Genomic DNA, 22,820 nt, shown 5'->3' with positions numbered 1-22,820 from the left:
TGCAAATTAAAAGTTTGTTTTATAACCTACGCCACACTGCAAAGTGGTTCCAAATCGTGAATAAAATTAAAAAAACCTGTACATAACAATTTTAAAATTTTGGCTCTAGCGCTCCAAAAATTCCCTTACAATATCCCATTTTAATATTCCAATAATATTTTTTGATATTAAAACCGCAACCCAAAGTAAAGAATATCGAATTATTATATATTAATAAATAATAATTAATATTTATTATATTATACCCTCCACCATTCTATGGAGGGTATATTAGCTTTGCGATTCCGTTTGTAACTCCTCGAAATATCCATAATAGACCCTACAAAGTATATATATTCTGGATCAGCGTAAAATTCTAAGACTATCTACTGATGTTCTCGACTGCCCGTCTGTTGTAATCACGATATCTTTCGAACGAATTGAGATAAAAGGCGAAAATTTTGAATACATGTATAGTTTACCAGTAGGCAGGTTAAGTTCGTAAGTGGTCCCCATATAACGGTACCTCCCGATATTCGGTATTTTCATCATTTTAGCCACACTATTTACCGGAATTATTTGTACTACTACATTATGGGTACTACATCCCATAACAAAAAATTTCGTATGCCGATTCACGTTTTCGTATATCCCCCACATAACGATACCTCTCGAAATTTTGATATTTTAATGATTCAAATTTCGTATTTGTAGTTCGTAATGGGTACTACAGCCTACGACAAACAATTTCGTAAGCAAGTCCACGTCTTCGTATAGTCCCCATATAACGGTTTTCATTTAGGTGGTAGTTTTTGGAATTTATTTGAAATTTTTCAAGTTCCTTTCAAATGGTGGAGGGTATTAAAATTTCGACCCGGTTGAACATAGCTGCTTTTTTACTTGTTTTTCTATGATTTTGGAAAAAGTTGAAGTACTGTTGCAGCATATTCAGTTCAAAAATGGCAGCTATTGCAGCTATACCCTTATATTCAATGTTGACAATTTTTGGCCCGTTAATTTGTTACCCTTTATCAAACTTTTCAGCAAAAATGGAAGCCATATCAAATTGTTGATCCATACACACAGGTTTTTGAAAGGACATTGTGTATACATTAAGAATACTAAGTGTAAGATTTCAGTCCATTTCAATCTTTCTAAAATCTTTCATTAAATCGGAAGAATTCCTCTTATGAATTTAAAAAATCAGATCGATTAGTTGAAGACAAACATTTTCGTGACACCTTCCGATACATGTGGAGCCACTGTGAATTGCCTGCGTAATCTTACCAGAATCAATTTGTGTATCGATTTATTCCTGACCATCTGTTGGTCCCTCTTCCAATACAAGAAGGTACAAACCGCATTTCTGGCCCAATTGAGATAGAATTCGGCACAGATATCCTGTTTGGTAAACCTTATTGAAATTGGCGGTAATCGGTTTAGAGGTGAATATATCTGTAATATAATTTAATTCAATTTTATATTTATTGTGCGGCAAATGTGTGATAACTTTCACAAAAACATAAATTTTATCACATAGAAGTGAATTAATGCTAGAAGTAAGTCCGAAACATTTGGAAAAATTGGTTCAGATAAATGTTTCACCCGATTTCAAATTTAAGCCTACCCAGCGACATAATAAACACTTCACAATAATGTTATTTGGTAAAAGATATTACCTACAACCTCTCGAAAAAATCGGTTCAGGTATAATTATTGTTCACATTCAGGGTGAGATAAAAAAACGGCAACAAAGTCAAACGCCATAAGTTTTACATTTTTTTTAATTTTTAATGAATGAAAGCAAAAAATGTCAGGAATAGCATCAAATTTTAGAATAAATTTAGATTTGTTATGGCCTTCAAACGGCCAATGAAACCGTCACACGCTGCCCGAATATTGCTCTGCGGTATTTTGTCCCATTCCCGGCGAAAAGCTTGCTTGAGGTGATCGACACTTTGGTATTTTTTAGTGCCTACCTTGCTTTCCAAAATACTCCAGACACAATATTCCAACGGATTGGTATCCGGAGATTTTGGTGACCTTTGTACGCTGGAAATGAAGCGAGGAACCTCATTTTGTAACCATTCTTAGGTGGCGCGTGCTGAGTTCGATGATGCAGAGTACTGTTGGAATGTCCAAGGCCTGCCTCCAAAATGTTTGCGTGCCCAAGGCTTTAATACACCCTCCAAAATATTTTCGCGATAATATTCGGATTTATTCTGATGCCACGGTCGATTAATATGAGCGGAGAGTGACCATCTGCTGTTATGACGGCCCACACCATCACCATGGCCTGCGCTTGAGTTCTGGTGGCCAATCGGAGGTGCACATTTTCAGCTGACCTCTTTGGCAAGTAAACACGATCATTTTGTTTGTTAAAAACTGCTGGACAGCGAAAAATTCGGCAGTTCCCCACTTTCGGCCAAGCGAAGCAACTCTTTAGCTCTTTTGAGTCTATTTTCTTTCTGTTGGGGTGTAAGTTCTTGCACTTTTTTGAATTTCAATGCATTTACCCCGTGCTCATTTTCCAATATTTGTCGAATGGAATATTGCGATATGTTCAGCTCACGAGCTAGTTTTCTTACACTGCGACACGGGTTTCGATCAAGTCGCTTCTTTACTTTTCGAACCATTTCTGCTGATGTTGCTGTTTTCTTCCGTCCAGTTCCTCGACGTCGGGCTACACTACCAGGAAGCCAAACTAAAGACTTAATACTCATTTAATCTCAATAATTGTTGGTATGATATACTTTGCATAAGTCTCCAAAACAATTGTTCGTTAAGAAAAAAAAAACACACATCGATAAAAAAAAATTGAATGTAATATAGCAAATAAGACCCTCCCTCATAAGATATACAAAGTCAAAATAAAGACCCATATCAATATTTTTTTTTTGTAAAGCAGTTAGATACCTATTCAAAATTCAAAACAAATACTTAATATATGGTGGTACCGATATATGGAAGGTATAGCACAATGTTGGATTATATAAACTGTTTTTTGCAAGGGAGGAGCCCGTAACAACCTCCAAATATCAAATTTCATGCAATTCCTGCGAAAAATGAGCAGAGAATCGTCGAAATTGAGGGAGGTCCATCATATGAAGGCTATACGAAAAAGTTGGCCGATATACTCGTAGCTCGCCTTCGAGGTTCTAAGCTCAGACCCAAAACTCATATGTTGCAAATTTTAGCACTGTCAATTCCTTCTGAAGATAGCGTGATTACAACAGATGGACTGACATGGCTAAATCGGATAAGAATTTTACCCTGATAATTAATATATATACTTTCTTGGATCTAAAACGATTAATTATGTTAATTACAAACTTAATATGGCTTTCATGTTATGGTGGAGACTTTAAAAAAAACTTCTAAAAATAGATCTATTTGGATAAATTTCTAACATTTAAAATAATTGAACTATTATTTGTGATTAGCAAATCATTATACAATTCGTCACGTTTGGTATAGTGCCAAATATTCCACAACTTAACACAGTTTTCAAATTAGTTTAATCGCATTTGTGGGTGCAATCGGAAAGCTTTTGTCATTGCCGGACCTCAGAAATAAAATGTTTTTCTCAATACATAATTTTAGTATTTGAATATGTTGGGCATGTAAAATGTTTCAACGTCTCTGTCGGTCATTGTACTTCAAATGTGGATGGACCGGTCTCTGACTTAAGGTTCTGTTGAATTTTACAAAAGGACAAAAAACATAAATCTTTAATTGTGTGGAAAATATGCATCTCCAATTAGTAATTATGTATATGTATAAATTGGACAAACATTAACTTGCAGTATTAAAAAAACACGCAAAGACTAAACATTGTACATTTATGTTCTCAAATATGAGACATAAAGTGCTCAAGTGCACATTTTCTGATACAACACTATTAAAATGCTCATGACGCAAAATAAGAATGGAGGAAAAGGAACCTATATTATGCATCTTTGTAAATTTTGGCTCTCAAAAGTCCATGGATCTTCTTACCAAATATATACTTTGTTTGCCCGACAAAAATCTTACATATACAGATACTCCAGATACAGAATTTTAGACAATTTGTTGAAAAATGTTGCTAAAATCTCTAAAATGCCGAATATTGGAGGTACCATTATATTGTGGTTATACGAAGAAAATGTTCTGTCTGTCCTTCTGTGGAAACCACTCTAGCTTACGAACAAAATTAAGTAGATTGAAAAAAAAAATTACTCAGATGTGTGGTAGGTCCGCGGGATTGTGTTATTGAAAATAGGTTTGTGCGCCCACGTTTTGGTATAGCCCCCATATAACTGTACCGACAGATTTAAGGGTTCTTGAGTGTTTTGCCACATTTTTAATCCGAATTTGGCAGCATGTATTCCTATTCTACAAGAAACATCCTTGCAAAGAACTGTCAAAATAACTCTAAGTTTTGATAAAGTCCCCATATAACTGTACCTCCACATATTCGGTATTTTAATGATTTGTGTCTCACTTTTCACCGGAAATGTTTCAAATTTAGAATTTGAAGTTCCTAACGAGTACTACATCACAGAAAATTTCTTATACAGGCGAACGTCTTCGTATATAACGATGCCTCTCAATATTCGATATATTCACAATTTTAGTGACATTATTCACCGGAATTGTATTAAATTCCGTATTTGAATATCGTAATGGCCTATGACAAAAATTGCATATAACTGTAATACCTGATACTCGGAATATTTAAAGTGGAATTTTCAACGGATTACTTTTTATACCCTCCACCATACTATGGAGGTACAATGAATACCCTACACCACATAGTGGTAAGAGTATTATGTCTTTGTGCATTTGTTTGTAACATGGAGAAGAAAGTGAGATGGACCAATAGTTACTTTTGAGGATTTCCATAGAATCACATTCTGGGTTGATTTATGGATGTCAGTCCGTCTGCCCATGTATTCTTGTGAACAAAATGCAGGTCGCATTTATTATCCGATTAAGATGAAATTTTGCACAAATCATTTGTTTGACCCAAGGACTAACCCTGTTGAAATTGGAGATAATCGGTAAAAATTTAGATATAGCTCCCATATATATCTTCGTCCGATTTGCCTTTTACTGTGCCAAACGTGTAATATCAGCCCGAATAGTATGGAATTTTGAACATACAACCAAATTAGGCCTGAAAATAAGTATGCCAAATTTGATCGGATCAGATATAGCTATAGCTCTCATATATATTGTTCATCCGATTTGTTATTTTTGTTCCCGCAGCCGTAATATGCACTCTGTAACAACAATATTTGGGGAAATATATCAAATGCAGCTCAGAAATACCTTTGCTAAATTTTATCGAGATCTGTTCAGATTTGGATATAGCTCCCATAAATAACTTCGTCCGAGTTGCTTTTTGGATGGAATTTGTCACATACGACCGAATTGAGTCTAGAAGGTAGTATGCCAAATTTGGTGAAGATCGGTTCAGATATAGCTATAGCTCCAATATATATTGTTCATCCAATTTGTTGTATTTGTTACCCACAGCCGTAATATGCACAACGATATTCAGGGAAATATATCAAATACACCTCAGAAATATCTTTGCCAAATTTTATCGGGATCGGTTCAGATTTGAATATAGCTCCCATATATATCTTTATTATACCCTACAACACTATGTGTTGGGGGTATTATAAGTTTGATTGGGCCAGAATTTATGTAACACCTCGAAATATTGGTTTCCCATATAGGAAAGTATATATGGATCTTCCTAGCTCGCCGAGCTGAGTCGATCTAGCTATGTATGTCCGTCCGTCCGTCTGTCCGTCTGTCCGTCTGTCCATGTTAATTTGTAATCACTCTACAGGTCGCAATTATGGCCCGATCTTCACGAAATTTAAAATGTAGGTGGGGTTAAGGTCAGAATAGAACCCTATTTCTTTTGGAGATGATCGCCAAATGTTTAGGGGTTGAAATGGACCAAATACTGAAAAAATGTCGGATTTTGCAGTAGCTATACAGGTCGCAATTATAGACCAATCGACGTGGAATTTCGCATGTAGCTAGAGTTTAGGGCGGGGAAGAAGCCTACCAATTTGGGTGGTCATCGGATAATATTTAGCGGCTAAAATAGACCATATCTTTTTTGTTGAAAAAATTCAAAATTTTTCATTAAACCGCGAATATTTTAAATCCCGGCGAAATCACAAAGCCATGACAAGGTTACTTCTGATCTTTACATTGATGTTAAGATCAAACAAATCGGATATATAGCAAAATATGTGCGATATGTATGTCTATCAAAGAAGATATGCTTGAAAGATCTCTTATATGTCGAGAACGGCTGAACTGATTTCGACAGTTCTTATTAATTCAGAATGGCCTCTTGGCAGGAAACAAAAAACGTCTAAAAAATCGCATAAAAATATCTCTCTAAAGATGAAAATATTGATTTTGTAAAATTTTCTCATATTTTTTCAATTTTGTCATATTTTTGGCATATTTTCATTTTGAATTAAACATTTGGTAATATTTCTACAGCTAACAAAACTAAGTAGTTAGGATATCAGGATATCATATACACATCGCATTTATGGCCCGATCCTTACGAAATTTTGCATGGGTATAAGATGAGGGTCAGAACAGAAGCCTACTCTTTTTGGAGATGATCGCAATATATTTAGGGGTTGAAATGGACCAAAAAACTGGAAAATTGTCAGCAGGTCGTAATTATCGCCCGATCCTCACGCACATTTGAATGAGGGTTACCGCACATTGCAAAAACCAAGCAGTTTTGGATGGCCATCCAAAAATATTCAATGTGTAAAGGAGTTTGCCAACTTTTGTAGACAAAATACGAAAATGTCCATTCCAGTGACTTTTTGGAGAATTCACAAATACAGGAAAGACGCACTTCCGACTATTTCGTTAACGCTGATTTCGTTGAAGAATGTAGTCAAATGGCTGTATCTCATATAGATGTGTTTCAGTCAAAAACCAATAATAAATGTTAATATTTTGCCACTTCTGAGAGATTATTGGTCTTTGGGAAATATTGGTTCCAGATCTAGGAACATCTACCAATAAATTGGAAATGAGCAAATTAGTTTAAGTTGCTATTATTCGAAAATTAGAGAACTAAATCTGATGGTTTTCTTTTATTATTTGTCACAATATCTTGTGGAATTCTTTCGAGTATCTCGCCTATATAAACTGTATCGTTTATTGTAGTGTTGTAGGGTATTCAACGGTCGGCCCCGCTCGACTGTAGCCTTTGCTTACTTGTCTGATTTCAAATTAATTTTGCAACAAATGGGTATACAAGTCCGAATTGAAAGGATACAAATGCTTCGGCATATTTAGTCCTTTGAACTTTAAATTATAATCATAGCGTGTATGATTGTATTCTCCCACAAAATCTTTTAATTGTTATGTGGAGCTCTTCAAAATTAGCAAAGTGGTGTAGAGTATAATACTGTCTGCCTCTTGTAATCACGCTATCTTTCGAACGAATTGAGATAGAAGGTTAAAATTTTGCACACATGTTTATTTTGTCAGTAGGCAGGTTAAGTTCGTAGATGGGCCATTTGGGTCCACGTTTTCATATAGCCCCCATATAACGGTACCTCCCGATATTCGGTATTTTGAGGATTTTAGCGTCATTATTCACCAGAATTATTTTAAATTTGGTGTTTGAAGTTCGAAATGGATACTACAGCCTAAGGTAGAAAATTGTCTATGCAGGTCCACGTCTTCGTATAGCCCCCATATAACGGTACCTCCCGATATTCGGTATTTTGAGGATTTTAGCGACATTATTCACCGGAATTGTTTCAAATTTGGCATTTGAAGTTCGAAATGGATTCTACAGCCTAGGAAACAGAAAATTGTCTGTGCAAGTCCACTTCTTCGTATAGCCCCCATATAACGGTACCTCCCGATATTCGGTATTTTGAGAATTTTAGAGACATTATTCACCGGAATTGTTTCAAATTTGGCGTTTGCAGTTCGAAATGGATACTGCAGCCTAGAAAACAGAAAATTGTATGTGCAAGTCCACTTCTTCGTATAGCCCCCATATAACGGCACCTACCTATATTCGATATTTTGAAGATTTTCAAATTTGGTGTTTGAAGTTCGAAATGGATACTACAGCCTGTGACAGAAAATTGTCTATGCAGGCCCAGGTCTTCGTATAGCTCCTATATAACGGTACCACCCTATGTATGGTATTTTGATGATTTTGGCTACATCATTCACCGTTTATTTCAAGTTTCGAATTTGAATATGGTAATGGCTTCTGACAAACAATGCCTATGTAGGTGCACGACTATATTCGGTATTTTTAAAATGTTAACAGAATTTTTGGCGATTATTATCTTTTTCGAAAATTTTCAAATTCGTACTAAATGGTGGAGTGTATTCAAAGTTCGGCCCGGCCGAACTTACTGCTTTTTTACTTGTTAATTATTCAAGTTTCTTCTAAATGGTGGGGGTATTAAACGTTCGGCCAGGGCCAACTTATCATATTTTTTACATGTTTATATTCCCAACCAATTTGCAAAAATATTTTTTTAATACGAAAATACCTGAATATAGGCTGTTAAAATTTTCTGAATACATAGGTAATGCATATTATTTTGTTGATAGTTTGATTTCAAATAAAATCGCTTTGTGACCATATTTTTTTTTAAATAAAAACATAAACATAATAAACTGGTTCCGTGATTCGAACCAAAGATATTTACATCATCAGCAGTGAGGAAATACAATGCAGATTCAAACCACATTGTGACTATTCTTTTGGCCAGCATGATCCTAAAAGAGTGCCCATATGGTTTCTCGCTTATCCATTGGCACAGTCCAAGGCCAAACCATCAAATTAAAAATAATAAAAATACAAAAGAAGTTCTGGTTACAAGAATACCACCATATGATGAAAGGAAGTTTGAACAGAACGCCAAACAATATCTGCAGGGAACAAACAAGTTTGGTTTTTTTTTTTTGTTCTTACGATACTGAAATGAAGAAGAGAAACGTATAAAACCGGACTTACATTTTCGTTTTTCCACCATAAAATGCGTACGTTAACATGATTTAAAGGCGAATAATATCAGTATAACACACTGGTTTAATGGATGACGTATAAAAAGGAATATAATAAAAATTTCAATTTTAAATAGCTAAAATGCATTTATGATATTGAATGAATGTGACTAGGATTATCAAAATACCGAATATCGGTAAACATTCATTCATTATAAACATTCAATGTACCGCCACCTGAGATAGAACCCATTGCGAACTATAAATACCAAATTTTAAAGAAATCCGTGAAAAAAAAATCTTTGTGAAAATCGTCAAAATACCGAATATAGGGAGGTATGGCGGATATACCAAAATGTGGACTGATATAGTCAAATAATGTTGGCTGTATCGTAATTTCAACAGATAGACGAAGATCGTTAAAGAATTTTATACTGATCATGAATGTGTACAGGGTGAAATAAAAAAACTGCAACCAACTTCAGACTGTTGTCATTTCTAATCCACTAGTCCGACAGTTGTTAAAATTATTCCAGTGATAGCTTACAAGCGTACAAAAGCATTTTGGTGAGAATTTTCCAGAAAAAAGTTATTCGTGATGAGATTCAACCGTGTTTGTGTGATTTCTTTATATTTGGCTAGAAAACCACAAGTGGCTATCGTTAGAGCACTCCAGTATTTAAATGTGAATAAATCGTTTGTGTCTCGTACCGTGATACTGGTAGTGTAGCCCGACGTCAAGGAAGTGGATGAAAGAAAACAACAACATCAGCAGAAATAGTTCGAAAAGTAAAGAAGCGACTAGATCGAAACCTGCGACGCACCTTCGGTTGATGGTGTGGGCCGCCATAGCAGGCGATGGTCGATACCAAATATTTATTACATCCGAAAATATTTTTTTACCTTCCATTATGGGAGGGATATGGAGGTTATATTAGCTTTGATATTCCGTTTGTAACTCCTCAAAATCATAATAGACCCTACAAAGCATATATATTGTGGATCAGCGTAAAATTCTAAGACGATGTAGTGATGTCCGTCTGTCTGTTGTAATCACACTATCTTTCGAACGAATTGAGATAGGCTAACATTTCGCAAACATGCATAGTATACCAGTAGGTTTAGTTCAGGTTAAGTTCGTAAATGGGCCATGTTCGTCCACGTTTTCGTATAGCCCCCATATAACGGTACCTCCCGATATTCTGTACTATCATGATTTTATTTTTATTTACCGAAATTATTTAAAATTTCGTATTTGAAGATTGTAATGGGTACTACAGGCTATAACAAAAATTTTCGTAAGCAGATCCACGTTTTGTATGGTTCCCATATAACAGTTTTCATTTAAGTGATAGTTTTCGGCACTTTTTATACCCTACAACACTTTGTGTTGGGGGTATTATAAGTTTGATTGGCCCAAAAATTATGTAACACCACGAAATATTGGTTTCCCACATAGGAAAGTATATATGGATCTTCCTAGCTCGCCGAGCTGAGTCGATCTAGCTATGTATGTCCGTCCGTCCGTCTGTCCGTCTGTCCATGTTAATTTGTAATCACTCTACAGGTCGCAATTATGGCCCGATCTTCACGAAATTTAGAATGGAGGTGGGGATAAGGTCAGAATAGAACTCTATTTCTTTTGGAGATGATCGACAATATTTAGGGGTCGAAATGGACCAAAAACTGAAAAAAAATCCTGATTTTGCAGTTGCTCTACAGGTCGCAATTATGGACCAATCGACGGAAATTAGCATGGGGCTAAAGCTTCGGGCTGGGCAGAAGCCTTCCGATTTTGATGGTCATCGGGTAATATTTAGTGGGTGAAAAAGACTATAACATTTGTGTTAAATAAAAGTCAAATTTCCATTATACCGCGAATATTTTTAGTCCCGGTGAAATCATAAATAGACGAACAGGTCAATTCTGATCGTTACGTAGATGCCGATAGTAAATATATCGGATATATATAGCGAAATATATACAATGCATATATACAAAGGAAGGGGATGTTAGCTAGAATGCTTATATTTCAAGAATGGCTGGTTTGACAAATTTTGTCAATTCAGAATGCCCTCTTGACATAAAAGTATAAAATCTAAAAAATCGCATAAAAATAAGTCAAAAATGATCTTAATATAGATTTTTTTGTATTTTGTGACATTTTTTTATTTTTTCATATTTTTTATCGCATGCGATTTTTCAATTTGACTTATAATATTAAGGTGTATGTTTTGTAATATTTTTCCACCTTACAACACAGGTTTGGGATATTATATACAGATTGCAATTATCGTCCGATCCTCACGAAGAGGGTAGGGTTAGGCTCAGAAGGACTTGGCCTATTGATTTTAAAGATGTCCGCAATATATTTAGGGGTTGAAATGGACCAACAACTAAAAATTTTCCTGATTTTGCAGCCGTTATAAAGGTCATAAATAGAAACCAAAGGACACGAAATCTCGCATGAAGTTAGAGTTTAGGACAGCGGGTAGAATGGACCACTACTTTTGTCTGAAAAATACCAACATTACTTACAGGCGATAGCCGAATTACACAAAATGCGAACTTCTGCCTTTTTTTGCTGATTTCGTTGACGAATATAGCCAATATCGTAGACAAGAAGATCGTATAGAAGAGTCTAAATTTGGAGATACAGAGGGGTCTCTTGCTTTTGGAGATGGTGGCAAAATACGACGGAGTGCGTAAATATTGAGCAAATGTCCCTGGTCAAAATGCTAAGGGTAATATCTGGGCAGTGCTCCATGATATAATTTCAAAAGCGAAATCTTCCAAAATGGATTTGGACATAAGGGGGCTTCTAATCTATTGTAGTGTTGTAGGGTATCACATGGTCGGCCCGCACGACTATAGCCTTTGCTTACTTGTTTTGAAATATTTTATGTTCCTTCAAATGGTGGAGGGTATTAAAAGCTTCTCTTTTACCTGTTTTCATTTACAATATAGTACTACTGGTGAAGAAATTAAATTTTTAAGCAAATATACGAAGTGAATGGCAGATTGTGATTAATAATTTGTTGAGTATTCATAGACGAAAACCAACAATTAGTATAATCTGACTCATGCTTCCATAATTTGGCAATCTATTTTCAATTCTAATCATTAGTGAAACATATGGAACGCTCTTATTTTAAGTGATTTTAATGAAGTAGTAATTATACGATTATTTATTAACACAATGTATTTGCAGTAGGTGTACAAAGTTATTTCTGTTGACTACAAAAACACTGTTTGAAATTAGAACTTTTCTTAAATGCATTCATGCATACATACATACGAGAGACTTTGCAAGAGAAAACTGGTTCAGATAGAACTGTACAAAGACGTCAGATCATTGGGATTTCCTGCGTTACAATTAAAGTAATCGACAACAAGCTTTTGTAAGCCCTGACACTGATTCTCGAAAGAAGTGTTCTTGTTGTCTTAAAGCTCTGTAACAATTTACCAACCAGTCGCTCAAGTACTCTAGGGCTTCCTCTGTCAATGAAATTAAAGAAAATGAAGACCAAATGTATTTTTATCGCTGCGTACTTTCGTACGCCAAAATACTTTTTTTTTGAACATTTCTGTTCCATGTTGGGAACTGATGCGGGGAATAATAGTTGAATTTTCTATTCTATCAATATCGATATTTAAAATTCTCAAACAAAATGGGGGCAACGTTTCAAAAAATATTTATGACAAATGCAAAAGCCAAAAATAGTAATAATGAGGCTAAGCCTGAATATTTTAATACATCCAATTTTCAGATGCTCTTTTTAATATTTCTTGCGGTATCTCACGAATAAACGCTTCAATGTAGTCTTCCAATTCTTCAATTGAAGTAGGCTCGTCTGCATAGACATGAGCTTTAAAATAGCCCACGATCTAGGCTGCCAATTAAATGCGATCCCGAACGTGAAATAAAACATTCACCGAATCCGACTCTCAAGAAGTTTTTGGTTACCAATGCTGTGTGGCATGGATATTATCTCAGAGTAGCGTTCACCATTCATAGTTACGTTACGATTCTTGGTAGAAGTACGGTCCAATGAGCCCATCAACCGCACCAAAATGTGATTTTTTTAAATTCAAATTTTTGGTACTGCTTTGTATTGAAAATTTTAGTACTGCTTTGTATTGAAAATGAGGTGTAAAGGTCCTCGCTTTCATAAAGCCCTCCCGATATTCGGTATTTTTATGATTTTAGCCATATTATTCCACGAGATTGTTTCATAGTTTTGGTATTTGAAACTCATAATAGATGACAACCTCTGCAGCGGAATAATTCTCTATGTAGGTTCATGCTTTGGAATAGCGTCTATGCAACTGTTGGATGAACTTATTGCAAAATATTTGTTAAATGTACCAAAAACAAAAGCTTTTTTATTTTGTAGTTGCTCTAGAGGTCAAAAGAATTTTGCATAGGGATAGAGTACCGAACTGGGCAGAAGCCTACCAATTTAGATGGTCATCGAATACAATTTAGCTTTTGAAATAGACCATATATTAGAAATACGGAAATTGCCATTAAATATTTTTAATCCCAGCGAATTCACAAATACATGAAAAGGTCACTCCTGACCGTTATTCACAACCAAGATTTCGCAAATATGTCAAAATATATATCTCATATATCAAAGGGAATGTTAGTTAGAACGCTTATAACTCAAGAACGGCTGGACTGATTTTTGTAATTCTAACAAATTCTGAATTAAACATAAAAACATGCTAATAAAAATGTGTAATATTTTGTAATTTTTGTGTCATATTTTTTATAGCATGACATTTGACTTACAATATTGAATCGTTCATTTTGTAATATTTTATAACTTCACAACTCTATGTGTTAAGATATTTTATTATATCGAATAGCCCCCATACAACCGAAACCCCCATTATTTGCTATTTTGAAGATTTCAGCGATTTTTTTACTGGCATTTTTACAAATTTCGTATTTAAATTCGTAATGGGTACTACAGCCTATGACAAGGTTTACGTCTTCGTATAGCCCTCATACAACGATGCCTCCCGATAATCGGCATTTTGATGATTTTAGGTGCATTATTCAACGGAGTTGTTTCATTTGGGTACTACAATCTATGACGGAAAATTGTTTGAAACATTTTTACCGGAATTGTTTCAAGTTTGGTATTTCCAGTTCGTAATGGGTATTACAGTCTATGACAAAAAATTGTATAAGTAGGACTGAAGGCCCCAATGTAACGGTTTTCCTTTGAGCTATATTTTTCGACGATATTTTTGGAAATTTTCAAGTTCCTTCAATATGGTGAAGTATAATATAAATTCGGCCCGACCAAAATTAATTTCTTTTTTACGTGTTTTAATATAGTCCTTCTCGAAGTTACACCATGCACAGGTCGCAATTATAGACCTATCGAACAATCGGAAGTTAGCATTGCGCTAGGGCTTAAGGCTGGGCAGAAGCCTTCTAATTTTGACGGTCATTAGGTAATATTTAGTGGGTGAAATAGACCATTACATTTGTGTTAAATAAAAGTAAAATTTTCCATTAAATCCGTCGAAATCACAAATAGTCGAAAGGGTCAATTCTGACCGTTACGTAGATGCCAATAGTAAATATATCGTATATATATAGCGAAATATGTGTATATACAAAAGGAGGGGATGTTAGCGAGAATGCTTATATCTCAAGAACGGCTCGACCGATTTTCAATTCAGAATGCCCTCTTGGCATGAAAATAAAATGTAAACCAGTAAAGAAAGTCTTAAAGTCGGGCGGGCCGTCTTTATGATACCCTACACCACTTTGCTTATTTAGTAGAGCTCCGCATAACAATTAAAAGTTCATACACGCTATGCTTATAATTTAAAGTTCAAAGGAATGAATATGCCGAAGCATTTGTATCTTTTAAATTTGGACTTGTATTACCCATTTGGTGGACAATTAACTTGAAATCGGACAAAGATATATATGGGAGCTATATCCAAATCGGAACCGATCTCGATGAAATTTGGCAAAGATATTTCTGAGCTGTATTTGACATATTTCCCTGAAAATCGTCGTTACGGAGTGCATATTACAGCTGTGGGTAATAAATATAACAAATCGGATGAATAGTATATAGGGGAGCTATAGCTATATCTGAACTGATCTTCAACAAATTTGACATACTAGCTTCTAGACTCAATTCGGTCGTAAGTGCCAAATTCCATCCCATTTGGACAAATATTAGACGTTTGGTGCACAATAAAAAGTAAATCGGACGAAGTTATATATGGGAGCTATATAAAAATCTGAATCGATCTCGATAAAATTTAGTAAAGGTATTTCTGAGCTGTATTTGATATATTGCCCCAAATATTGTTGTTACAGAGTGCATATTACGGCTGCGGAGGACAAAAATAACAAATCGGATGAACAATATATATGGGCGCTAGAGCTATATCTGAACCGATTTCGATAAATTTTGGCATACTTATTTTCAGGCCGAATCTGGTTGTATGTGCAAAATTCCATACCATTCGCACTGATATTACACGTTTGGTGCACAATAAAAGGGAGCTATATCTAAATTTTGACCGACTATCTCCAATTTCAATAGGGCTCGTCCTTGGGCCAAACAAATGATTTGTGAAAAATTTCATCTGGATAGGACAATTAATGCGAACTGTATTTGTTTACAAAAATACATGGACAGACGGACGGACGGACATGCATAAATCGACTCAGAATGTGATTCTATGCAGATCATGAAAAGGAACTATGGATCTATCTCGTTTCCTTTTGCCTGTTACAAAAAAATGCACAAATACATAATACCCTGACCACCTTGTGGTGTAGGGTATAAAAAATCGGTTCAGATATAGCTATAGCTCCAATATATATTGTTCATCCGATTTGTTATTTTAGTCCTCCGCAGCCGTAATATGCACCCCGTAACAACAATATTTGGGGAAATGTATCAAATACAGCTCAAAAATACCTTTGCCAAATTCTATAGAGGTCGGTTCGGATTTGGATATATATCCCACATATAACTTCGTCTGATTTACCTTTTATTGTGTACCAAACGTCTAATATTTGCCCAAATGGGGTGAAATTTGGCACTTACGACCGAATTGAGTATAGAAGCTAGTATGTCAAATTTAGTGAAAATCGGTTCAGATATAGCTATAGCTCCCATATATATTGTTCATCCGATTTGTTATATTTGTTACCCACAGCCGTAATATGCACTCCATAACAACGATATCCAGGGAAATATATGAAATACAGCTCAGTAATATCTTTGCCAATGTTTATCAAGATCGGTTAAGATTTGGATATAGCTGCCACATATATCAAATGGGCAATACAAGTCCGATTTTAAAAGATACAAAATTATAATTATAATCATAGCGTGTACGATTGAATTCTCCCATAAAAACTAAAAATATATTTAGGGGTTAAAATGGACAAAAAACTAAAAATGTTCCTGATTTTGAAGCCGTTATAAAGGTCACAAATAGAAACCATAGGACACGAATGCATGAAGTTAGAGTTTAGGACAGCGGGTAGAATGGACCACTACTTTTGTGTGAAAAAATACCAACATTACTTACAGGCGATATCCGAAATACACAAAAGACGAATTTTTTGGCTTTTTTATGCTGATTTCGTTGATGAATATAGTCAAATATCGTAGACGTATTATATAGATGAGTCTAAATTTGGAGATGATCGCAAAATATTAGGGGTTCAAATGAACCAAAAACAGAAAAAATTTCCTGATCACACAATTGAAGCCATTCCACACACCTGAGAAGAGCGTTAAGGACAGGAGTAAAATGTACCACAACAACTAACAGCACGACGGAGTGCGTAAATATTGGGCAAATGTCTTTTGTCAAAATGCAAAGGGTAATATCTGGGCAGAACTCCGTAACATCATTTCAGAAGCGAAATCTTCCAAAATGGATTTGGACATAAGAGGGTTTCTAACATGTTGTAGTGTTTTAGGGTATCACATGGTCGGTCCCGCACGACTGTAGCCTTTGTTTACTTGTTATGTAATAATCCAGAGTTTTCCAGATTATAGTCTAGTAGGCCATCAGGAAACCAGCAAGGAAAGGTCAAAAGTCGGGCGGGGCCGACTATTTGATACCCTACACCACTATGCGTATTTAGTAGAGCTCCCGCAAAAAAGTTTATATTGTTATTTCATGTAAAGTATACCAAAAAGTATACGAATTTATTTAAATGCGTATCATGGCTTTAGAGTAGTCACCAGAGTACACCACTATGCGTATTTAGTAGAGCTCCCGCAAAAAAGTTTATATTGGGATTTCATGCAAAGTATACCAAAAAGTATACGAATTTGGGAACTATATCCAACTCTGAATCGATTTGACGTAGGCATTTGTACCTCTAGTACCAATAACTTCATGCACCATAACATGATTTGACTTCGATAAAAATTAGATTAAAAAACCGAGTTTCACAAAAAACAGGTTGAATATGAAACAAGTAAAAAAAAAACATTAAGTTCGGCCGGGCCCTCCACCTTAGGGTAAAGGAAACATTAGAAGAAATGTGGCAAAGACCATTAAAATGCCGAATATCGGGAGGTACCGTTATATGGGGGCTCTACCAAATCGTGGACCTACACATGCAAGGTTCCGCCAATGGAGCTAGAACCCATTATGACCTACAAATACCAATTTTCAGACAAATCCGTGAAAAAATGTGGCATAAATCATCAAAATACCAAATATCGGGAGGTACCGTTATATGGGGACTATACCAGAACGTGGACCGATGTATGTCATTTTCAATACCAACCATCCTAGACACAATACCAAGTGCTCTGCTAAATTTTGGCGCTCTACGTCAAATAATGTGGGCTGTATCGTGATTTCAACAGACAGACAGACAGACGTACATCGTTAAATCGACTTAGAATTTTATGCTCCCTTTGAATATATATACTTTATGGGGTCTAAGACGAATATTTAAGGATGTTACAAACGGAATGACAAAGTTAATATACCCTCCTTTCCAAGGTGAAGGGTATACAAATCTAGCTATCTATCCGTAAAATCGGATGAAGATGTTTTTGGAAGGTAAACAAAAATCTGAACCTATCTTGATAAAATTAGGCAGAGGTATTTCTATACGATATATGGTACCATATATAATTGTTGTGGAGTGCATACTACGCGTGTGAGGGACTTTAACACCAAATCGGATGAAACATATATATATGGGGGATATAGCTATATCAGAACCGATTATTACCAAATGTTTGTATCTGCTTCTTGGCTGAATTCCGTCGAAAATGCCAAAATTCAGTCCATTTGGGTTGATGTAAAATAAACCTGAAATCTGATAGAGATATACCCGGGAGTTATATCCAAATCTGAACCGATCTTGACAAAATTTTATTTCTGAGCTGTATCTGATATCTGGTACCAAAGATCATTCTTGTGGAGTGCATATAGATACTTGTATAGAAATTTCCAAGTTTCAGTTCATTTAGGCTGATATAAGCCATTTGGTACACAATTAACCCGAAATCGCCTGTGGATATATGTGGGAGCCATATCTAAATTTGAACCGATTCTCACCAATTTTAATATGGTTCGTCCTTGGGCCAAACATATTTTGTTTGGAAATGTCATCTCAATCGGATAATAAATGCGACCTGCAGTTTGTTCACAAAAGTACATGGACGGAACGATGGACTGACAGACAGATGGACAGATAGAAAATGATTCTATGAAGGACCTCAAAAATAACTACGGGTCTATCTCGCTTTCATCTTCATGTTATAAACAAATGCACAAAGAAATAATACCCTTTGCCACTATGTGGTGTAGGGTATAAAATGTCAGTCTGGCTATATGGAAAAAAGTAACCTAAAATGCTCTATTGATGCAAGATAACCTCGATCAGTGACCAAAATGAGTGGTAACATAAGTGTTACGTTCTTATTCTTAGTTCCAGTTCTTATTCTAATTTTTGTGGTGACTTCTGATCGCTTGTATTTCCGTTTATATTATCAACAAAAGAAGTATTCAATCAACACCCAATTCCCATTAACAAAAACAAAGTTACATTTTACATTCATTGTTTTATTTATTTTCAATTTGCCATTCTAAATAAAACTTGCAGCGATTTACTGTCAATGGCATCGACAATTGTCATTTCAGTCATAGTTCCTTCCCTCTTACAACGATACAACATGGCCAGCAAACAGAACGTTGTGCTTGTTGCGGATGACGAAAGCAAATGGATGATCAGCATAGAAGGGAATGTAGGTTTTGGTTTCTACGAAGAAAAAGGAAAGCATTCGAATCACTGGCGAAAATAAAAGTCAAGTTTCAACTCACCATCGAGAACCAAATCGGAGGCATCACTTTCATGAATTTCAATCATTGCTGCATGTTGTACTTCCGAAATTGGCATATGGCCATGACCATGTTCAAGCATGTCACTGAAGTCAGCTGAATGGGTAAACATTTCGTAGATGCCAAGCTGAAAACGACAACATTACATTTATATATGGACTTAGGGACCAAATATGTTGGCCTTACCTTCTGTAGAGCAACTTTAAGTGGAATACTGGAACTAATTTTGAATTTGGGCACGTAGACATCCATTTGTTCCATTTTCCAGTGATCGTTAATATCGTCGAAATCGAATGACTTGAGTTTCTCTTCCAATTCATAGAGGCCGTTTTTCTTATTTGGCAAAATGATGATCATCGAGAGATCGCTCTGTTCGAATGGTGCCTCCAAAAGCTGAGCATCCAAAATGGAACTTTCGGCATAGTGGAACAAGTCCTTTGCATGGATTGTGGGGACCTTAATGCACTTTTCTTTGTCCAAGCAGAAGTCACGTTTGACGGTGAACTCCTTGCAGAAGGGACGAGCCCATCCTCCCTTGAGGTATGCCGCACTGACCATCTCAGCAATGGTGTGCTCATCGATCGAACTGCAAATTTGACGGATATTTCTCTTGGTTCTCTTCGATATCCATTGATTGATAATGTCCATGGACTTCTCTACTTCATTGAAATCAAGGGACTCGAATTCCGAATGGAAAGGCGTCTCAGCATGCAATCTATATTTGTCGGATAGTTTAATATCATGATTGTAGAAAAGTTTGTTGGTAAAGTCCAGAATTGTACGATTCAGTGAATCCGATGTCATTTTGGCATGTTTGATCAGATCGTCTTTGTTCTTCGTAATATGGAGGGCCAGTCTTATTTCTTCCGCAGTGTAGCCATAGGCACCACAATAGAGCATTTCCATGGCATATTTAATGGCCAGTGGAGACATGACGACATTTTCCTTCGATCTCTGCAAAAGTACTTTACTCAACACTTCCATCTCAAAGTCGCGATACTTCTCCACTACAGGATTGGCGTTGCTCAATGCCAACAACGATAGGCATATGGCCATAAGTTCTGAAATGGAAAATGATTTTAGGAACCACATTTCTTGTATTTCTGTTTTTCGTTTGGCCCACACTTACTTAAACACAACTTCATTGCTGCAAATATTCTTTAGAATCGTAGATGCTCTGATTGGCAACTGATTCTGACAGCAGTTGTGAGCCGTATTTATATCGTGGAAAACCAATAGAGCTTGCCCAACTCTCTCACTCTCTTTCGGTGTTAATATCTTCCTTGAAATTTAAATTTAACGCGCTTGGGAAAGATATATGACTTCTTGCATCCAGTTGGGTTTTACCAACAGCAAGAACACACATTCATTCGCACACTTAAGCTCATTTCAAAAGCGATTGGCGATTTAGTTTCTTTGTTCTTACCTCAAAACCGGTGTTCAATTCTACAACTGCCGAAGGGTGGGTTTCTTTCATATTCGTGGAATATTCTCTTTAGAACAATTGTTGGAAAATCGAAAGAGTGTTGCTGTATTCTGGCCAAAGTGTTGCCGTTTTAATGTTTTAAAAAGCAAAATGGTTACAAATTAAAGAAGTACAATAAAGTATATTCTCTTTAATGCCATAAAATTTTATAATGATTTTAGCGTATGACTCCACATTAAAGCTATTCATGTTACAGAACGTCCAACTGTAAAGGATATCAGTAAGATAATCGGGTCACAAATCGCAGGACAAGGACTACATTATAAATACTGCATATTTTAAAGAATGGAGATAATCTTTAGAAATATTTGCAGGCAACTCAAATGCTATTGAAAAAATTTTTGAATATTTTTGGTCTTTTTTTACATATGGTTAAAAATTCCATTAAACGGGATAGCAGCAAGTCAAAATATTCTATAAACTGATTTGTCATAAAATTCTATTATAGGTCTAGAAGACGTCAAAAGTCTAAATCTTACCTGAACACCTGGAATTCATATATATTAAAAACTCATTTAGTTTGTGCAAAAATCTGAAAAAAAATGTTTCCATCAATATTCCTAAACAAACCAAAAATATTCCATAATTTCCTAGGACTTTTTACAGTCGACGCCTGAAAGCCGTCACTGAAAATGAATTTCAAAATTTACGTACTTAAAGTGAAAAGTATGTCTTCGGTTTTTATACCCTAGAACACTATGTGTTGGGGGTATTATAAGTCAATTCAATTCGGAATGGTCTCTAGCCAGAAAATGATAAACAAAGAAAATCGTGAAAAAATAAGTGAATATTTTATTTTTTTTCATGTTTTTTACCGCATGCGATTTTTTTAATTTGACTTACAATTTTGAATTGAACATTTTGTAAAGTTTTTTACACCCCGTAACACTATGTCTTAGGATATTCTATAAAGGTCGCAATTATTGTTCTGATTTTGCACGGGGTCAGAATTAAAGCCTATTTTTTTGAAAATGTACATTTAGGGGTTCAAGTAGACCAAAAAATTTAAATTTTTCCAATTTTGCAGTCGCTTTACAGGTAACAATTGAAAAGCAATCCACACGAAATTTAGCATGGGAAGAGACTTAAGAAAGGAAGAAGTATGGACCACAATTTTCGCGTGAAATTGTTTTGAATGCCTAACAACATGAAGGAGTTTGTAAACATTGGCCAAAAGCCTCGATCAAAAAGTTAAGGGTAACATCTGGGCAGGGCTCAATGACATAATTTCAAAACCCAAATCTTCCAAATGGATTTGGACATAAGAGGGATTCCAAAATATTGTAGTGTTGTAGGGTATCACATGGTCGGCCCCGCACGCTTTGCTTAGTTGTTTAATGTTATTTTACATAGCAGTTAAAAATTAGAACTTTTTCCCAATTCGCTGTACATGTTCTTTTAATTTGACCGTGCAATAGGCAGTCTGGGTTCTAGAAAACGACAAGTGGACTCGCTAATTCTCGTTTATAGATCAAACCCCCAAAAGAAATCCTGGATTCTCTGGCCAAATGTTGTTAATGCCTTTATGTAATTGTGACTATAAGCAAAGGGACCCTCAGATGATTTGAGATATGTTTCGCTAGACTTAGGATAGAGCTTTGAAATTAACCGGAGATCTTAGAGTAAAATAGTTCTTCTTTGTTATCATTTGCCTAAAAAGACATTTTATGTTACATTTAGTCGTCAAAAATTCAGAGAAAAAATTGCTGAAAAAACTTTTTGGGAACATTAAGGCAAATATTTTTTGATATTTAGTGGAAATAGAGATCTCTTTTCTTTTGTGTCTCATAGTGAACTTTATTTTGAGTGTTTCTGAATACCGGTTCAGGTTTCTGTACAGCACTTCCATGCAGGGTGATATGAAAAAACTGCAACCAACTTCAGATTGCTGTCATTTCTAAGGTACTCGTCCGACAGCTGTCAAAAATATTCCAGTGACAGATCATTATCATGTTTA

The 22,820-nt window shown here is 35.5% G+C and overlaps 1 protein-coding gene across 1 annotated transcript; it reads right to left on the bottom strand.

The window, feature by feature from the left end:
* Positions 1-19,196: 19,196 nt before the first annotated feature.
* On the bottom strand, positions 19,197-20,522 carry SPN13 (serine protease inhibitor 3/4-like). The gene is given in 4 exon segments (NM_001309013.1): positions 19,197-19,297; positions 19,360-19,504; positions 19,564-20,438; positions 20,507-20,522. Coding segments are annotated over 4 exon segments (1,137 nt in total).
* Between the last annotated feature and the right edge of the window lie 2,298 nt (positions 20,523-22,820).

Source organism: Musca domestica, unplaced genomic scaffold, assembly GCF_030504385.1.
Source record: "Musca domestica strain aabys unplaced genomic scaffold, Musca_domestica.polishedcontigs.V.1.1 17, whole genome shotgun sequence".
Taxonomy (NCBI): domain Eukaryota; kingdom Metazoa; phylum Arthropoda; class Insecta; order Diptera; family Muscidae; genus Musca; species Musca domestica.
The sequence above is the reverse complement of the archived record's forward strand: the minus strand, read 5'-3'. Positions and strand labels throughout refer to the sequence as shown.